Genomic DNA, 19,186 nt, shown 5'->3' on the forward strand with positions numbered 1-19,186 from the left:
CACCCTGGCTGTGGCTTCTGCAGCTCTGGGGTGGGGGGCCCAGGAATCAGGGGTTAGCAAGGAGCCCTGGGGCCTGATTCTTCTGTACGGTGGGCTGAGCGGCTTAGGGTGAGGGTGGCTGGACTGTGCTGGATCCTGGCTTGACCCGACCGCCTCAGCCTCAACGAGCGGGCCTAGCGGGTCGGGAAGAAGCTCGCAGGATGCTTTGAGCCTCTGAGAGCCACCGCAGAGGAGCCACATGTGCCCACATCCGGGCCCAGTGTGGGGCCGCTAAGGGGTACTCGGTGGCTTGAAGCCCCGGTTATGTTTCTTGTGTTCTAGTTAATGGTTGGATGGGGGGGGGAGGTCCTCAAGGTGGTAAGATAATCTCAACCCAGAGCTGTGCTCTAGCTCTTCCGACGCAGAGTGTGAGTAAATACATTTAATATAACAATAGTATTATAATAACAGTAATTACATGTATAAAGTCCCCCCCTCCTCCCTCCCCACTCCTGTAATGGTTTGCAGAGCTCCGTTTCCTAGGACACCCCAGGATGGAGTTGCCAGGAACTGCAGCTGGCCTGGCAGGAGAGGAGTCTTCTCAGGGAGAGTCCGGGTGGCACCGGACGAAGGGGAGAACTCAGGCTGGAGGGGAGGGCTGCCATGGGGCAGCACCCTGGGAGTACACGGTGGCCCAGGAGGAGGGGGAAGGACTGGATGACGGAGGATTTCTCCACCTCCAGGTATGAAGGCAAGCAAGTGTGGCCGCTTTGGCTCCCCTAGGAAGGCACCCGGCTGGAGAGAGCTAGAGATAGCAGCAGGGCAAGGTGCTGGTCCTTTGACCTCGTCTCCATCCAAGAAGCAGAGGGAAGGAACTCAGTACTCTTCAGTCCTCCACTGTGTTCCACTGCTGGCCCGGCCCGAAACGTGCTGAGAGGAGGGGCTGTAGCCAAGTTCTCCATCTTCTCTAGGAGCCAGGAGAGAAGAGGGAGATGGGTTGGGAGAAGGAAGAAGCTGACTTGCAAGCAGCTGATGCAGGAGGGAAGGGGTGCCGGGTACAGTGGACAGGGTGTTGCTGACTCACCCAGCTCACAGAGGAGTGGTGGGGTCACTCAGGGCTCGGACATGACTCTGCAAAGGGGCAAACAGCAGTGAACGGAAAGGGTGAGGCAATGTCCTCTTACCTATATCCACCCCACCCCACCCCACAAGCCTGCCAATTCACCTCTCTCCTCCCTCAAATCCCTCAATTTTGCTGATTTAATCCAAGTCCAGATGCTGTTGGCATTCCCCCCTTGCCGTCTACTCCTGCACTATGCTCCTTATTAAAGATTCCCTTTCACTTCTGACCTTAATGCCTCTCAGACCTTGGGGAAGAGGAGAAAGGCACACCGGACAGTATATCCAACCTGTGCTCTTGCTGGGAGCACAGGCTCATTGGTTTCCCCGGCCCCATGGGCTGAATGATCAGACTAGCCCACTCAGAAGGCGGCTGAAGAGGTCGCCCCGAGCCAGCCCTAGTTCAGGGACTTACCTGCCGGGACAGCCCTAAGATCCCTCCACTGGCCAGAGTGGGAGTGCTGCTCCCAGGGTGGGGGGGTTGCAGGCTGGGACTGTTTCTTGGTCCTGGGGACACATCTCCAGAAGAGTCAAGTGTTTCTGGGGCTGGAGGGGAAGCTAGGGTGAGAGCAGGGTATAGAACCCCTCTAGATTACCTTAAGCAACCAAGCTGCTCCATCAGGGAAGAAAAAGCTCCATAGCAACAGGAAGCCATGAGTCACCATAGCAATCCAGTTGCAAGAGCACCCCCCTACCAAGAGGCAGGAAATTGTCAGCAGCATCATTAGAGCAACCAAGGAAGAAGCGACAGGAAACTATAAGGATTGCCGTGGTGAACCAGGAGAGTACAACAGGAAGCTGAGCAGTTTCCATAGAAACCCAAGGAGAGCTAGAGAGAGAGGTACAGAGGAAGTGCTTCTTAGCAACAGGCTGCTGTAAGCATTATCCTAGCAACCAGATGGAAGGCTCTTTTAGCAATGGGGAAGCTGTACATAGTTGTCATGGCAACTGGGCTACTTGGCTAGAAAAAGGAATTGCTTAGCAGCAAGCGGCCTGAGCATCACCACGATGACCCAGCTGTTGGGAGCCACCCCTTGAGAGGTGCCTCACCCAGGGAAATTTGCTTGACGTCCAGATCCCAGGCCTCCTCCTCGACGCGGGCAGGCAGGGAGCAGGCTCCCGGTGAGAGGCCGGGAAGGGAAGGGCCGGCATGCTCAAAGGATGACACGGCCACGGAAGCCCGGGTGCGGGCGGCTGCAGAGAGGGGGGCGGGGGTGGGGTGGGGGGCTGGTGTGGGAAAGCCCTCCTGGCTCTTGGAAATGACCCTCCGTCTCACAGAGGGCCTCCCGGTCAGTCCCACAGTTTCTGGGAAGACATGTCCATGCGCTACCCTTCCTTTTCCCACCAGGCATCCCCACTATGCCCTCACTCTCAAGGTCTTGACTTCGGGGGCCGCCCCCCAGCACTGTGGCCCTCACCTCTTCCAGTGAGCAAGGCACTGAGCGTCCGCTCCCCAAGGGCTTTGATGTCCAGGAAGGGTTTATTCCCAATGCCCATGGAGACCATCTGCTGCACTCGGAGCTCTAGGGAACAGAGACCCTGTTACCAACCTCCTTCAGCCCCCTCGCTCCAAGCCCCAGCACCATCGTTGTCGTCGTCGTCGTCGTTGTCGTGGAGTCTTCTGCTCCTTGCCGATTCTCAGTCATCTGGTATCTCCTGCTCCTCTTGCTGTCAACTGTCACTACATGGATGGGGACGGGGAACCTCAACTTCCTCCTCAGACAGCTGTCTCTTGTCTCCCACATGTTACATCCCGTGCATTTGGCATTCCAGCCGCCCAACTTCTAGTTCTCCCCTTGTGCCCTCCATCTTGGGCATTAAGAGCAAGCCCCTGGTTTCTACACACCTCTAGAGGTTATCCAGCGCTTCCCTAGATGCCACCTTATTTGACCATCTCCTATTACACCAGGATGTAGCTGTCGCTTCCCAATTTCAGATGAGTGCAAAGAGGCTAAAGAGCATTCAAAACAAAAACCCCAAAACAAAACCCACAGAAATTCTAGTCTGGTCACACAGCAGGTAAATTCTGGAACCCCGGTCCAGTGAGCACTCCTCCACTCTCTTTTGCCCTACCGTTTGCTCTTGCTTTTCTGAAATTGGTAGCGTCCTCTATGCTTTTGGTGTACCTTCGGCTAATCTCTGTGCCCGCAATCCCTCTCAGTCAGACCTTGAATCACCTTGCAAGTCCTTCTTTCTCCACCCCGGGTGGTTTCCCAGGTGGTCTCTGCACGCTCCGGCTAACCTCCTGCCCTAACCTGGGCCCGAGCCCACCCTCCCCGGCTCTGCCCGGTACCCTTGTTGTGAGCCGCCTGTCTCCACAGCAGCTGGGCAATGGAACTGGTCCACTTGAGTTTGATCTCCGGGGAGGATGCCTGCAGAGTGTACGCTTCTCGTGCACGCCGCCGCCGAAACCACAGCTCAAAGCAGAGCCCGCTGTCCCCGATGTTTTCTGTGAGCCCCATGTCAGCAGTCTGAGAAAGAGCGGGGGAAGAGTGGGTGCAGACAGAGTGAGTCCTGGCTAGACGGTACCACATGGAAAAGCACTACACTTGGCTTGGCATCTGGTAGATGTTCAGTAAATGTTTGCTCAACACCCACCATATGCCAAGTGCTCCACATTTAGTCTTCATGACAACCATAATTTACAGAAGGGGAATGCCCAGACACACGAAGCAACTCGCCCAGGGGCTTATCATGGCTTATTAGAGAACGAGTTCACACCCATGTCTACGTTGTTCCAAACCTAGGCTCTTTCCTCTATACTGTACCACCCCCCCGCCCCGCCCCCTGCCCCGGATAGCTCGAGTAAATGTAGAGAGAGACTAAGAATCCCTTAGAATCATGTCACATTGCCAGATCTAGGACTATAGGTCTCTCTCCCTCTCCCTCTCCCTCTTTTTTTTTTAAAGTCATCTCTACAAGCAGCGTAGGGCTTGCACTTACAACCCTGAGATCAAGAGTCAGATGCTCAACAGACTGAGCCAGCCGGGTGCCCCTAGCACTATAGGTCTCTGATGGACACCAGAGCTGTTTCCCTGAAGCAAGGCCTCTTTCCTCTCAGGTTCCGTTTCATTGGTTCCTTCCCTCAACTTAAGCTATTGATAGATACGTAGATACACAGATACATGAATAGATAGACGATAGATCCTTTTCTCCTTGCCCCCAGGGACCACCGCAAAAGCATATATTCTTAATGGGAAAGGTCCTCCTCTATTCTGGCTTGGAATGCCTCATAAATATCCCACAAGAATGAAAAGGAAAATCCCAATGACAATGACAGGAATGTCTATCACCTCTGACACCTTAACCAGATGGTTGATAAGGTCAAAACCTGTCTTAGATGATTCAGATTCTCAACCTGAGTGGGGGTTGAATTATTTTCTAGAACATCTTGAGTTCTCAAGAAGAGCATGAATTCCTGTCCTGTCCCTCGCCGCCCCGCCCCCCGCCGCCATTCTAGCATCCTACCTTTTTTTTTTTTTTAAAGCTTTTTTATTTATTCAGGAGAGACACAGAGAGAGAGGCAGAGACACAGGGAGAGGGAGAAGGAGGCTCCCTGCAGGGAGCCCGATGCGGAACTTGATCCTGGGACCCCAGGATCACGCCCTGAGCTGAAGGCAGAAGCTCAACCACTGAGCCCCCCGGCACCCCGCCCCCCATATCCTACCTTAAAGGCCTGCTTGTAAACGAAGGTCTCTGATCCCCCTTCAGTACCCTTGAGTTTGCTGAACAGGAGGAGATGCTCAAAGAGAAAGACATGGCGAAGGCACTTCTTTCGGCCACAGATGACAGTGAAGGGGTCCCGGTGTAGGAGCTGGCCCTGCTCCTTCAGATCTGTCTGGAGAAAGGGAAAGGAAAAATAATTGGCCCTGGAGCCCTTTGGGTATATTTTATGGGGAGTAAAAATGGGATTTATAGGGCAAGGGGCCTAATGTACTGGTTCTCAGGCTGAGTCAGGAAATCAGGGAAGGCCTCAGCCTAGAATCCATCTCCTGGTCGCTGTGCACAGCACACCTGGCCTAGCAACATAGTCCTGCCTCTCTGGACAGAAGGTACGCTGCAGGTAGTGTTTACAGTGTCCTTTGGGGAAGTCTCTGGATGTTGGGGATGAAGCACCATTCTGACCCAGGAAAAGAATCAGCAAAGAACTGATGGGAAAGAGGTCTATCACAGAGGAGGCAGGTTCCCCACTTGTTCTGGAACACCTGGGCTAGAGACAAGATACGGGAGGATAAGGTATGTGCCGGGTGTCCAGATACCCGAGGAGGTGTGGAGTCGATAGCGTAAGAGAAGAGTTAGAAATGGACAGGAAAGCAGAGGCAGAGGGAGGACGGTGGCGTGTTGGGCAGGACACAGCTTCTTTATACACGAGGACACTGAGGCCCAGTGAAGTTCAGTGACTTGACCAAGGCCATCTCCCTGATTAGAAATTGGAGCCTGGGCCCTCTGACCTTGAGTCTAGCTCTCTTGTCACCAGCGACACAGTTCGTGAGGCCACAGGATTACGCAGTCAGAACTGGAGTGATGAGCCATGGCCTCACCTCGCAGCCACGCACTGCTTCCACGGCCAGCAGGTCCCTGCCACGGGTCTCCTGTTCCCGGAGCAGCTGCACGGCAGCCCCCAGAGCCTGGCGCTCTGAACTCAGCTCAGGCCCAGCTTCCCTTAGGAGCTCCTCCAGCAGCCGCCCGTACCGAGCCAGCTGCTCCAGGGGCTGCTCCAAGGCCCGGGGCAGGTGAGGGCCACTCTCCACGGAGCCCTGGTTGGGGAGGAGACAGACGGGGATGCGGTGAGGGGCTGGAGCTAACGGGGGCTGAGCTCTGTCAGGAAGGTGGAGGGTAGTCGAGGCTGTGGGGGGTCGATGAAGCCCAGATACTGCCAGAGGGAAGGGGAGACTTTCCCCAGGAAGGAGGCAGGTGGGGGCCTGCAGGAGACTCAAGCACCCTCTCTCTGTACCTCGAAGGGGAACGCAAGAGGAGTAATCCCTCATGGTCTCTGGCTTTTAAGCCTTGAAGTCACTTTCACGTATTTTGATGTAAAGTCTTGACCCACACAGCGCTGACTTAGGGTCAGTAGCTACTGTGCCCATTTACCAGACGTAGAAACAGAGGCCCAGTGGAATCAAGAGTCTTGCCCAGAGTCCCTCGGGATTAACATTCAGGCTGGCTGGGCTCCCAGTCCGGGGCTTGTCCCACCCCCAGCATCCAGCATTTCTGGGAGACGATTGATAGGAAATGTCCCCTGACACATCCAGGGGAGCTTTCTTCCCCGAGGGACTCTGAGGTTGGGTATGCTTTAGGTTTTTCCACGCCCCCCCCACCCCATGGGGGTCGGGGCAAAGGTTACCTTGGTCAGGGGGCCAAGCGCGGCCAGACCATTCTCCAGCTTGTGACGATGTTTCACGTACTGGGCGTAAAGGCTGAACTGGTCCCCCTGTGCCAGTGGGGGAGACACAAGCCACCCTGTGGTGAGAGACGGGCCTCTCCCCTGCCTCGCCCCCATCCTCACTACAGCCCACAGGAGACACAGGCCACTTCTCCGCCTGGGAAGTGACAGGCTCCCACGGTTGAGGGAAGGCCTGGCCGAGGCCTGCGCAGATCCAGGGGAGCCCAGGGGACGCACCCTCTGGGAGGGGTGGGGCGGCGAATACCAAGGAGGAAGGACAAGGGGGAGAGCTGAGATGCAGGAGGGCAGGGCCGGGACAAGGTGTAGGGGTCACTCACGTGGCGGAGGAAGCAGGCCCCTATGCGCAGAGGGTGGGCCGCGCAGCCCTGAAGCTCCCGGAGGAAGTGGGTCCGGTGGAAGCTGCGAAGCCTCTCGCGGGTGCCCAGGGCAGCCGCCCAGGCGCCCCTCAGGTCAGGAGTAAGCTCAGGGCCCGGGGGTGGCACTGGCTCACTCAAGGCGGCCACGTACTCCTGCTCACAGGCAATCAGCTCTGACACCAGCCGCTGCTGGGCACTGCGGGGGCAACAGGGAGCTCGCGGAGGCCGGTGCGGGGCTCGGGGCCCACCCCGGCTCCCTGGCCGCGCCCTCACCTGAGGCTGCGCTTGCGCTCCATGCGGGGGGTGCCTCCTCCCCAGGGCCCCTCCGGGCCTCCGGCGCGGCCCAGCAGCACGTGCTCCCGAGGCGAGCAGGTCCTGTCTACCACCTCGGTGCTGCTCACCTCCAGGCCTCGGATGAGCACCGGCCGCGCAGGCCCAGCCTCCGCCTCCGCAGCCGGGTCCGGGCCCTCGTCGGCGCAGTCCTCGCCGCAGGGCGCCAGGGAGCCGTGGGACGGGGCGGCGCGTGGGCCCGGGCTGCCGGGGAGCAGCAGGGAGCTGAGGCTGGGCGCCGGGCTGTGGGGGCCCCGGGGAGCGCCCCCGCTGCTGGCGCTGTCCGCCCGCCGTCGCCGCTGGCCCCGCGGACTCGCCTCCTCGCCCAGCTGCTGCTGGATCCTCCTCTCCAGCTCCTGGCAGCGGGCCCGGCAGCGGCCCCACTCGCGCAGGGCGGCGGGGCTGCCCAGGTCCAAGGCCAGGGCCCGCATCTCCTGGAAGGCGCCGGCGCTCGGCTCCGGGGCCCGCCGCAGGGCCAGGGCCGCCAGCGCCGCTTCCCTGCCCGGGCCCGCTCCCGCCAGGCGCGCCGCGCCCTCGTTCACCCACTCGTGCGCCTGCGGGGAGGGCGGGGCGCAGTGAGGGGGGCTGCCGCCCTCCCGCGCCCCAGTCCCCCCCAGGCCCCGCCCCCGCGCCCCTTCCCCACGCCCCAGCCCACGGCCTCCTGCCCCTTCCCCTGCGCCCCAGCCCACGGCCTCCGGCGCCCCCTCCCGCACCCCAGCCCACGGCCTCCCCATCCCTTCCCCAAGCCTTAGCCCACAGGAGGCCCCGCCCCCGCGCTCCAGCCCACGGCCTCCCTGTGCCCTTCCCCACGCCCCAGCCCACGGCCTCCGGGCCGCCGCCCTCCAGGTCCGGAGAATCGCCCGTTACCACCCACGTCCCCCCTAACCGTGGCCCTGGGAGCCCGTAAGGAGGCAGCGGGGCCTGCGTGGAAGACGAGCCCGGGCTGCCACAGACCGGTCAGGGGCAGGCCCAGACCTACGACCTCCACGCCCGGGAGGCAGGTCCCGCGGGGCACGCAGGGCCAGCGAGCAAGCAGGGGGCAGGGCGGACACTCCAGGCAGCGGGGCTCCCTGCTTCCAAACCCTGCGGACCGCTCCCTGTGGAGGGCAGCGCGGAGGGCGGCTCGCACACACCTGCTGGAAAAAGCGCTGGAGCCGCAGGGCCCGATGGAGGCCGCTCTCAGCCTGCTCCAGCCGCTGTTCAAAGACATCCAGAACCTTCTGCGAGGCGGCGTCCTCCTCCAGCGCCAGGGCCTCCCGGGCCTGCGCCAGGCGCTCCTGGAGACAGAAGGCGGCCCTCAGACCTGGCCATCCGTCCCAGACTGGCCTCCTTCCCCCCCCCCCCCCCCCCCCCGCCTCTCTCCCCCTTCTCCCCTGCCCCTTTCCCCTTCCCCCTTCTCTCCTCCCCTCTCCCCTCCCCACCTGCCTCTCTCCCCCTTCTCACCTGAACCTCAGTGCTGAAAGCCCTGAACTGCAGCTCCATCTCCTGCAAGGCCAACAAGGATTCCCCCGGCACAGCAAAGCTTGCCAGCTGCTCCTCCCCTGGGCCTGAGAGCCACTGCAGCACCTGCGGCAGACAGGGCGGAGGGCAGGGCTGTGAGGGAGAAGGAGGCCATGCGATGGGAAGGAAAGCTGAGATCCAGCTCCAACCCCACCATCCCAATCCGCAGCCTCCTGGGCGAACCCCCTCCTGTCAGCTGTCACGTGGGAATGGTAACAGTGGTCGGTGGTAGTCTCCACCAGGGTCAAGAGAGAAAGCAAGAGACCTTTGGTAAAGCACGAGGACGGGAAGCTGGGCTGGCAGGAAGCACTGAGGGAGGCGGGTGAGGGGTCCAGGGCTAGGCCTGGAGGGGACATAGATAAAATTGGCGTATGCCTGAGGCAGGATGTGACGACCGTCTGGATAACTGAGGGCCAGGAGAAATTTCACATTCAGAGTCCATCAACGGGTGGGCAGGGGTCCCAGGTACCTGGCTTGGAGAGACAACCCAGTGTGTGTGTGTGTGTGTGTGTGTGTGTGTGTGTCCAGCTCTGGTTGCCTATTATGGCAATCTAAGGACTCTCATGTTGGTTCTGGGATATTTGATCAAAAAAGGGATAGTAATTTTTTCCTCTGAAGAAAGGCTGGAAGCTAGGGTAAGACAGCCTGAGGATGAGAAGCCTGAGAATGTTCCCAAAAGATAGGGCCCAACCATAAACCCTTGTTCAGGCCTTTGATGAATTCATTTGGTCATCCTTACACCCTTGCGAGGGAAGTGTTGTTATCATGATCCCCATCCTACAGATGCAGACTTGGGAACTCAGAGATGCTTCAAGATTTGTCCAACATCTCACTCCTAGCAAAGCCAGAACCCAAGCTGAGAACTTTAGGCTCCAATTCCTGTGTGCTAACAGTTTTGAAACGGGGAAAACAGCTAACAAGCAAGCGAGCAAACAGTAAGAGATACAACTCCTTGGATCCTGGGTTGGAGGAAGCCAATATGTAGAAACCCCAGGAAACAGACAGCCCTGCCCCACTTTGACACTGACCCGGATGCCCACATGCAGGTCCATGCGGTGCTCATTCACCACTCTTGGGGCTCTGGGGGAGCAGATTGCAAAGGCCCCTGGGCCCCGCATGTTAGAATAATCCCCTATTCTAGGGGGATTTTTCTTTTAAGATTTATTTATTCAAGAGAGAGACACAGAGAGGCAGAGACACAGGCAGAGGGAGAAGCAGGCTCCATGCAGGGAGCCCGAAGTGGGACTCGATCCCGGGACCCCAGGATCACACCCTGGGCCGAAGATAGGCACTCAACCGCTGAGCCACCCAGGGATCCCCCCCTTTAAAAAAAAAAGATTTTATTTATTTATTCATGAGAGACACACAGAGAGAGAGAGAGACATGGGCAGAGGGAGCAGGCTCCACGCAGGGAGCCCGATGTGGGACTCGATCCTGGGACTCCAGGATGCCACCTGGACGGAAGGCGGCGCTAAACCACTGAGCCACAGCAGCTGCCCTCCTGTGGGGCTTTGAACCCCAGGAGAGAAGAATCAAGACTCAGAGAAACCAGCCTTATCCCCAAATCTTCCCCACAGAGGCCTTAGCATCTCCCATTATCCTTTCCTCTCAAGGTGGAAGAGGTGGGACCTGTCCAGCCTCAGGCGTGGGGATGACATCGCAGAAAGAGCTGAGGGAACACGGGTGGCAGTGTAGCTAAAAAGCTGGTATCAATGGACTTTTATTATTTTAAGCTAACAGGCACACTCGGGTCAATCAGCTCCTCCCAGAATCCCCTAGGGCACCCAAACATCTCTTCTAATCTCATAATCTCTAAGGATCCTTGATCAAATATCAACTGCGGGGCAGGGGAGGTCTGGCTTCTCTTCCGGGGCTGAGGTGCTGCCTCCCTCTTGTTGACTCTCACCCCCACCAGGCCAACCTCTGGTGGGGTGAGGACAGAGGGAGGGCCATCCATCAAGCCATCACTGTGGATGTGGGCAGGAAAGGGAGTGTGGGGGCCAGGTTCCCAGGCCGCGGAGGAGCGGTCTGGGGGCCCTCACCTGCTGGAGTCGCTGCAGGCGCTGTCGCTGCTCCCGCCTCTGGACATGCAGGTTGGAGAGGCGCACAAGCTGGTGAATGGCCTCGTCCACCTCCTGGTACACTGCAGCTGGGCCCGGGCTCTCCAGCCTGCAGGGGGAGAGGGGCCCAGTGAGCCACTGTCCTCGTCAACACCCCCCCCCATTCCATCCCTGCACAGCCTCGGGTCAGAGTGCAGGCCTGGATTTGACTCCTCCACCGAGTGGCTAATCCCGGCCAAGGCATTTAACACTCCCCATCCTCCCAGTCCCCGTCTGTGATGCCAGGGGCGTCAGGTGAAGGTCATGCCAGGTGGGAAGGCATGCTCTCCTGTCCAGGGGCTCACCCAGTACGAGCCATCTGGCAGTGCCGGTGCGGCCGCCCCCCCCCCCCCCCCCCCCGCCACGTACTTGCTGCTGTGGGTGGATCGAAGCCTCATCAGGATGGCGCCCCCATCCCTCTGCAGCTCTGTCAGCCGTGGATCCGCCAGCACCTTCTGCAGGGGCTCGAGCATTCCCGTGGCCTCCTGGGGGTGGGGAGTGGGTGCCGGGAGGGGTTCCAGCGGAGCCCCGGGCGCCCCCATCCCCTTGGGCCCCTCTCAAGTCCTACCTCTCCCGCTGGCTCGGCTGCTCCCTCCAGCTCCTCGATGGCTCGCCGCACAGAGCACAGCACCCCTCGGCACAGGCGGCACAGCCTCGCTACCTCCTGCAACACACACCGGGGCTGCAGGTGTGGCTGCCCCCCTGGACTTTTGTGGAGGCCAAGCTGGGTCCACTTCCGACTTTGTCGCTTACTAACTGTAGGACATTGGTGTTGGCTCAGGTCGTGATCTCAGGGTTGTGAGATCGAGCCTGGAGTCAGGCTCCGCATGGAGCATGGAGCCTGCTTGGGATTCTCTCTCTGCCCCACACTCATGCTCTCATGCTCTCACTCATGCTCTCTCTCTCTCTCTCAAAAAAAAAAAGAGATTCACAGAATTTTGTGAGGTTTAAAGGGATGATGACAGGCAAGCACTTAGCCAGGACTGGCACCTTAAACAGCTTAGTCAGCGTGAGTCTCCTTTCTCCCTGTCCGCACTAAGTTTTCACCCTAAAAATCCCCTCTTCTCTGCCTATTCAGATCCACTTCCCTTTGATGTACAGCTTAGAGACCATGTTACAGACCCCCTTTAATACTTAGCTCATTTATCTTTTCTTGAATATTCACAGCACTTAGCTTCATAGAATCAGAGATTATATCATGCTTGCCACACTGTGGGTGAGGACCCCGAGGCCTGGATGTTGGCGCAGGGAACATGCACAGAAGGTGCCTCTCTGCACGTGGGTACAGTTCCTTGTCCAAGGTCACGTGCTACTAGAACCAGCCTTCCTGAGTGTCAGCTCTTTCCAGAACCGCAGTAAAATGACCTTACAATCTTCTCCAATAGCTTGTGACGTAGATCCCACCAAAAATCTTATGCTGTTTGATGTCATGTTAAGAACTTATTTCATACGCTTCTCTCATCTCCCCCGCAGCCCATGGTACATGCGTGGTATTTTGCTCATGGGCTGTGAGCCATAAATACTTGTTGAGTGGAATGGAAGGGAAACCACTTTTTCCCGACCCCAAGGACATGTCTCAGGTCTGGCCTCTCCCTCCCAGAACGTCCTCAGCGGTGTCATTCCTGGCTCCTGCCTTCTTGGGTAGGGGAGGTGGAGCTTACCTGGTGTGTCTCTACCCAGTAGCTGGGAGAGGGTTCCCTGTGGCCCCCCAAGTCCCACGGCAGCTCCTCTGGCTTGGCCACTCTTTTCAGATCACTCTCTGATAGCAACTCAGCGCCCTGTAGACACGTGAAGACAGGGGGTTCCTGGCCTGGCCACCCAGGGGTTCAGGGACCAGCCTGGGGCCCTCGCCATCCTCTTCCGTCCCCACTACTGAGGGGCACTAGGGGACTCAAACCTGAAGCCCACAGGGTTCAGTCAGAGGATCATCATGAGTGAGAACCAGCAGTCGCTGAATGAACGGAGGGTCTCCTGAATCCTGAGGGCAGAGAAGAATAATGCTAAACTGTGGGCAATTTAGCCCTCGGTTAGGGTCGAGAGGGGTACCCGTGTCAAGGGCTGGTTACCTGAAGTTGACTTAGGACAGGAATGAGGGCTGGAGGCAGTGGGGGTGCCTTCCGAAGGTCCAGCAGGACGGACAGCCCCAGTATCTGGAGATCAGGCCTGAGGGCACGGAAAGAACCAAAGAGGCAGTGTGTGTACACACGCGTGTAAGTGTGCGTGGAGGGCATGAAGGCACAGGGTCTGGTTTTACTGCTCTAGTCCTCAGGAGAAGTCAGTTCCTGGCACTTTTGGGAAGCAACAGGCAAAGGGCCCAAGGGTGGTTTTGTGTCCAAGAGGCAGTGACCTAGCATTCGGAGTCTCCACTCACACAGTCCCAGGTACCAGGATCGGGGTCTGGAAGGGTGTGAGTCCCCTGCCAGGACACAGCGGGGTGCCCCCTAGGTTCATGGGGCCCAGCGAGTCGCTGCTGAACGACTACATCAGTACCCTGATAATCTAGGTCATGTCTTAGGATACTGAACATCAGCAGTGTTGATTCTGAGGACTGATGAAGATATCCTAGAGGTCAGAAGTCAGCGAGGTCAGGGCTCAATGGCTTAGAAATTGAGGGGTGAGGAAGTAGGCATCCCGGAGGTCAGGAAGCCAGTGTCCTGGGAAGAAAGGAGGTCAGGGCCCCCATGAGCAGGAGGTTAACGGCCAGGGTGCCCATGCTGGGCCTCGGTTACCTGAGCAATGAGTGGAGGTAATGAAGAGCAGTGCTCAGCACGTCTCGGGAGGGTGGGGGCTCCTCAGGAGGGCCCGGTGGGGTAATGGTCAGCAGAGCTCGCCCACTCTGGTCCACCCCTCCTGAGGACACAAAATGGTCAGGCTGTCCGGGCCGGGGGCAGGCCTCGGCTACCTACCACCCACCCCGCCTCCCTCCACAGCCCACCCAGGCTGCTTCTCTTCCCTTGACCCCCTTCCCTTCAAACACCGATGCCCACTGACCAGTCAGGACCAGGAATCCAGATGCCATCAAGTCCCAAGCTACATCTGGGTCATCAGAGATGGAGACCGGAGAGGCCTCTTCTTGTCTCACTCCCACTTCCTGCGCCGTCTCCAGGGGTGGTGGTGGTGTGTCTGACACGAGCCCCTCTGGACCTGTGGGTCCTGCACAGACACAAGCAGAGCTACGTGCCTGAGGCGGGGAGCCTTCTGGCTGTTGGGCCCCCAGCACCTCCTCCAGCCCTTTCCTGGGCCCAACCTATGTGGTCCTTGCCCTGCTGGCTTCGGTGTCATCTCACCTGCCGCGCTTGCCAGGCTGGGCCCCTCTGGATCTTTCTCTCTGGCCGGCTCTCCTAGAGGTCCGCAGGCTTCTGGGGGCTGAGGCTCTTTTTTGTCTGCTGGTTTGAGTTCCTCTTTCAGCTCCGGCTCTGCCTTCCCTGAGCCTCCGTGCTCCTCCTCAAGCAGGCTGCATCCTGGGAGCTCGTGCTCATTTGGTGGGTGCAGACTGACAGGGACTTCCTGGTGGCTGGCCTCATCCTTGTCCCCAGGGCTCAGTGGAGCACTGTCCCCTCCCCGGCTCAGAGCCCCTCTGCCTGCAGCACGCTTCTTCCTCCGGTTTCCTTTGCCTGTTCTCCGAGGGGTGCCGGGGGGTCCTTCGGCCCCCTGGCCTGCCCCTCCTCCCAAGTCCCCCGACCTTAGGGGGAAAGATTCAGAGGCTTCCCCCAGTGTCTCTGCTGGAGACTCCGACGCCTCGAGAGCTGCTGCTTCTGGGAGAGCCTCGGCTCCTGGGGGTGACCCAGGGGAGGCCCCCATGCTGCTTCCCTCACCGGGTGGGCGGGCCCCATCCTGGTCCCGGGGCCCCAGCCCCTTCTGGTGCATCCAGGCCCGGTGTCTCCTGTGCCGGCCCTTCCCTCCAGCACCCTTCCGGGTGGGTACCGTCCGGGTCCTGGGGAGGCCCTCAGAGCCCTGGGCGTCTGTGGGGCTCCCCCGCACCGGCAGTGTCACCTCAAGCAGCTCCACGTACTCGCCTTCAGGTCCTTCAGCGGGGGCGTTGTGTCCATCGCCAGGACTCCGGGTGCCCAGGGCCTCCTCAGGGAGCGGAGGGCTGGGGAGCCCTGGGGGTCCAGGGGGCAGTTCGGGGGGCAACGTGCTTGGCCGATGTCCAACCATGAGGCCGCCTTTATGCACAAATCGTGGGCAGATGAGTTCTGCCCAGGGCACCCGCTGAATCCCAGAAGGCGCCGAGAGTAGGCAAGTGCTGAGGCGACCTGTTGGCCGGTCCTTATTGATGCCTTGCAGCCACTCGGGTGTGAACAGGTAGGCACAGGCCTCATTGGGCACTGGCAATTCCTGGACCCGCCCACCTCCCGGGGCCAGGCACTTGAGTGCCAGGCGGGGTGCTTGGGCTGCTGAGGGCACCACTTGCAGGTAGAAGTCTCCTGGGCGCAGCAGCTGCCAGGGCAGGGCTGCTAGCTGCACCACCACCTGCTCGTGCAGGCAGAGGGGCCAGCCCTCATGGAAGAAGAGGAAGCCGCTGTACTGGGCCTGGGGAGAGAGGTGGGACGCCGCGCTCAGGCCTCTGCTGATGAAGCAGCAGAAGGCAGTTAGAATGGGACCACCCTAGGCAGGGCTGCCCTTTTGCCTGCTGGGTTAGCATCCCAGGGGAGTAGGAGGGGTGTCCGGGGGGGTTCATGTAGCAGAGGAAGGGATTGGGACTGGCTGGTTCTCTGATAGTAGGAAGCTTCTCTAGGAAATGCGTTCCATGCGTGGGAGAGTAACAACTGAGTCATTACAAAGACATGGTCAGCAGATGCCGTGGACTTGGAGGGGTCAGAGACTCTTAGGAACCTTTATATCTGCAGAAGTGAAGGCTCTCTGTTGAGTCACGTCTGGGGGAGTTGAGTATGTTGAGAAATCAGTATGGGGGGGAATGTCTGGAATTGGGTCTGGTGGGCCTGGGTCTTGGGGAATTGATGTCTCTCAGGGGTCAGTACTTGGGGAAGACGAGTGTCTTTGTGTGAGTTAGTATCTGAGCAGCCTGTGCCTCTGTGGGGTGAGTGTTGGGAGGTGGCATCTCTGGGGAGAGGGAAATTAGTCTAGAGAGTCTCTGGAGTGAGACAGTAGAGGTTAGGGGCCACTCACACAGGCTTCCTGCTGGACTTTGGCAAGCAGGTGCTTGGCGGGCACCAGGAAGTCCAGCGTGTACCTCAGCGCATCCTCCCGATAAGTCCTCTCCACCACCTGGAACACCTGACCCAACAGTGTGGGAGCTGTCGCCTCGAAGGGTGGGTACAGGGCTGCAAGCGTGCTCTGCACACAGTCCTCCACTGGCTCGGGCTCCTGGGGGCAAGAAGGCCAGCTGCAGATCCCTAGAGAGCACGGCCCCGGGGGGCACACAGTGCACACAGTGTGTGCTCACAGGGGCCCCTCAGGAAGTGCCGCTGGATGAGCCTGGGTGGCCGCAGGGGGCCAGCAGGGTCATCTCCCCTGGAGATCCAGGGAGGCTTTACTGCGAATGTCTCCGATCTCTCGATCTCTCGGGGCCAGTGCTGGCTCCTGTGAGCTGGACCATTGCATAGTTTCTCCTCAGAGGAGACAGTCCTCTGGGCCACCAGGGGATTTGGTGGTGGCTAGGAGAGCTCTGGGGCGTGGAGAGGCCATCTCACAGGCCTGTCCTCATGGGGCCTGTGGGCTAGCGACCTCCAACGGAGGTGGAGGTGCCACCACCATAAACGATCATAAACTAGAGATGGTCTTTGGGTGGGAAGGAGGAGGACTAAAGGGTTGTCTGTCTCTCTAGCAACCTTCCCTCTCCCGGAGTGGCCCTAGAGCAATCACCCACTCCCAGAGCATGTGGGATTGGGTTACAAAGAACTGGGTGGGGGCAGCCAAAAGAGGAAAAAGTCACAAAAGGAACATGTGAGGAAGGGAGGAGGCCTTGATGGTATGTATTTTTCCAAATCCAGGAGGACCTCTCTGCCAGCTCCACCTGCAGTTGCTGTCTCCGAAGGCAGCCCTGCTTCCCCCAGAATTGCCGCCCTGAGCGCATCCCCGGGGGCGGGGGGGGGGGGGGGGGGCTGACTCCGGCCCAGGCCCTCAAGGAGTGCTCCTCAGGCTAGTCCTCTGCAGGCCAATTTCTCTTTCAAGATGCCTTTGAAGTTCTTTTTATCAGGTTTTCCCTGCTGGCAGGGGGCAGGGGGTGCTTGCGGGGGTGTCGGTGGAGTTCTCCACGGTCACCCCATCCCCCCCCCACCGCAGACAAAACTGCGTATTCTACCAGCTGGCCCATGTGTCTGAGCCTCTGGGGAGCTGGGGCAGCCCCTCCAGGGACGCACCCTCGCGGCGTGGGCACGGAGCCGCGGCCCAGGGTGTGTGGGCGGGCGGACAGACCCCCCAGTGTTCCGAGGACCCGGGGGGCGGGGAGGCGGAGCGGGCCGTCCGATCGGAGGCCAGGAGGGGGGAGCTGGAGCTCGAGGAGCGAGGCAGCTGCAACCCATTAGGGGCGGTGAGCTCATGGCTGAGCGAGAGTCTCCGCCACAGGAAACTGCCGCAGCAGGAGGGGAGGAGGGGTCTGGGGTGGGAGGCGGCGGGCAGGAGCGCGCGGCGGCCTCGCTCGGCCGCGACCAGCAGCGAGAGCAGAGCCACTGAGTCAGCTCTCCCTGGCCCAGTTCCCCTGGTGCCCCGCTCCGGCCTCCCTGCCCGGGGGAGCCCTTCCTCCGGGGCCCGCGGCCCGCGGTGCTCCTCCCGCCCCCGGGCCCCCGGGCCTCGCTCCTCCGCCCCGCGGCCGCCGGCCGCTCCTGCAGGGGCTCCAGGCAACTTCTGCCGGGAAAGTTCCCAGAACCGCGTCCGCCCGCACCCGCGCCCGCGCCCGCGCCCGCGCCCGCGCCGACCCCTCCCCGGCAGCCCCGGCCCCGGCCCCGGCCCCCGCCTAGCGCGGGCTCCCTTGTCACGCCCCCGGGCCCCGCCGGCTCCCGCCCCCCTCGGTCCCCGGCCCGGGGCAGCCCCGTCCCCCCGCGGGCATGTGCCTCCCCGGCCGTGTTCCCGGCCCCCGCCCGGCGCAGCTGCGGCCGGTCCCCAGGGCCGGATGGGTGGGCCCCGCGCACCGGGCTGGACTGGGATGGAAAATGGTGGTTCCAGGCGGGTCGTCCCGCCGACCCGCCGACCCGAGGGCGCCTCCGCACCCCAGGGCCGACCCGCCGACCCGAGGGCGCCCCCGCACCCCCGGGCCGCCGCCGCCGCCCCGACTGCAGGGGTCTCCGCTGGGGGCGGGGGGCTGGACCCCGGGGGGCGGGGGCTGGACCAGCCTGCAAAGAAGGCACAGGTCGGGACGGACGAGGGCGCGGGGAGCTGTGGGGTCGGGGGACCGAGGGGCGGAGGGGGAGGGGGCGAGAGGAGGGAAGAAAGCCGAGCGCGGCGGGGCAGACGGACGGGCGATCAAAGGGAAGAAGGGGGATGGGAGGGAGGCAGGCGAGCCGGAGCGCTGGGCCGGCGAGCGGGCGCCGGGGACGGGGCCGGGGCCGGGGCCGGGGCCGGGGACGGGGCCGGCGGGGACCGCGGGGCCGCGGCGCGGGACTCACCATGGCTCGGGCGGGCGGGGCCGGGCGCGCCGCCGCCTCCCTCCGTCCCGCCGCCCGCGTCTCGCCGGGTCTGGCTGGGGGGCAGCTCCGGTCGCGGCGGCGCTCGGGCCGCGGGGCCCCGCCAGGGAGAGCCGAGACGGCCGCCCGCCCGCCCGCGTGCCCGCCCCGCCCCGCCCCTCCTGCCGCGCCCCGCCCCTCCCGCCCCTCCCGCCGCGTCCCGCGCCCGGCTCTCGCTCTCGCTCTCCCGCGGGCAACCCGGGCCCTGCGGACCGTGCCCCCTGCGCCCGCCGCCGCCCGGCTCCCTGCGGGGTCCGCGCGGGCCCCCAAGGACACTCGGGAGGCTGCGGGGCGTGCATTCCCGGGGGCCCCGGCCTGGGGTGGGCGGCTTGGCGGCCGAACTCGCGTGGGGGGCCGGTCCTCGGAGCCCAGAGGAGGCGCGGGCCCCGCCGACGGAGGGCAGGCCCCGGGAACCCTTGCACCCTCAGGGGCTCGCGCCTCCGCCCCTCCCGTCTCCCCGGGGCCTCAAGCCTCCGCGCTCCGACAATGGGCCCCTGTGTGCGGCCGGGGAGGGCGGTCGGGGGCGGCGAGGGGTGGGGGCGACGGCGGGGCCCGGCCCCGGCATGGGGTGGCCCTGCAGGGGCGTGCGCCTCGTCCGCACCGCGTCCCGAGCGGTGTGCTCGCGCCCCTCCCCCCCGCACCCCTCCCGCCCCTCCCCCCCCGCACCCTCCGCACCCCCTCCCGCTCAGGCCCCAGGACTCGAGACGCGACTCCGCCCCTTCCTTCCTACGGGTGGCCCGGGGGGTGGCCCAGGTGTCCCCGGGCCGCGCGGGCTGT

At 61.7% G+C, this 19,186-nt stretch overlaps 1 protein-coding gene across 4 annotated transcripts; it reads right to left on the reverse strand.

The window, feature by feature from the left end:
• Window positions 1-390: 390 nt before the first annotated feature.
• Window positions 391-18,839, reverse strand: ARHGEF40 (Rho guanine nucleotide exchange factor 40). 4 transcript variants are annotated; one of them, XM_041738718.1, is made up of 24 exons: window positions 18,353-18,839; window positions 15,918-16,115; window positions 14,075-15,320; window positions 13,779-13,940; window positions 13,517-13,637; window positions 12,854-12,950; window positions 12,685-12,765; window positions 12,449-12,565; window positions 11,356-11,451; window positions 11,157-11,272; window positions 10,731-10,857; window positions 8,632-8,754; window positions 8,322-8,465; window positions 7,132-7,742; window positions 6,820-7,054; window positions 6,443-6,529; window positions 5,640-5,855; window positions 4,766-4,936; window positions 3,392-3,569; window positions 2,517-2,621; window positions 2,149-2,292; window positions 1,514-1,644; window positions 1,064-1,110; window positions 391-946 (listed from the first exon to the last, which is right to left on the reverse strand). In XM_041738718.1, the coding sequence occupies exons 1-23, from the start codon at window positions 18,353-18,355 to the stop codon at window positions 1,069-1,071; spliced, it is 4,551 nt and encodes a 1,516-aa protein (XP_041594652.1). In that variant the 5' UTR covers window positions 18,356-18,839; the 3' UTR covers window positions 391-946; window positions 1,064-1,068. The 4 variants fall into 4 exon arrangements, 3 of the variants coding, with proteins under 3 accessions (XP_041594652.1, XP_041594653.1, XP_041594654.1); XM_041738719.1 differs by lacking the exon at window positions 2,149-2,292 and having other exon boundaries at window positions 392-946; window positions 18,353-18,540; XR_005985282.1 differs by lacking the exons at window positions 391-946; window positions 1,064-1,110; window positions 1,514-1,644 and having other exon boundaries at window positions 2,249-2,292; window positions 2,517-2,779; window positions 18,353-18,541.
• Window positions 18,840-19,186: the final 347 nt, after the last annotated feature.

Source organism: Vulpes lagopus, chromosome 23, assembly GCF_018345385.1.
Source record: "Vulpes lagopus strain Blue_001 chromosome 23, ASM1834538v1, whole genome shotgun sequence".
NCBI lineage: Eukaryota > Metazoa > Chordata > Mammalia > Carnivora > Canidae > Vulpes > Vulpes lagopus.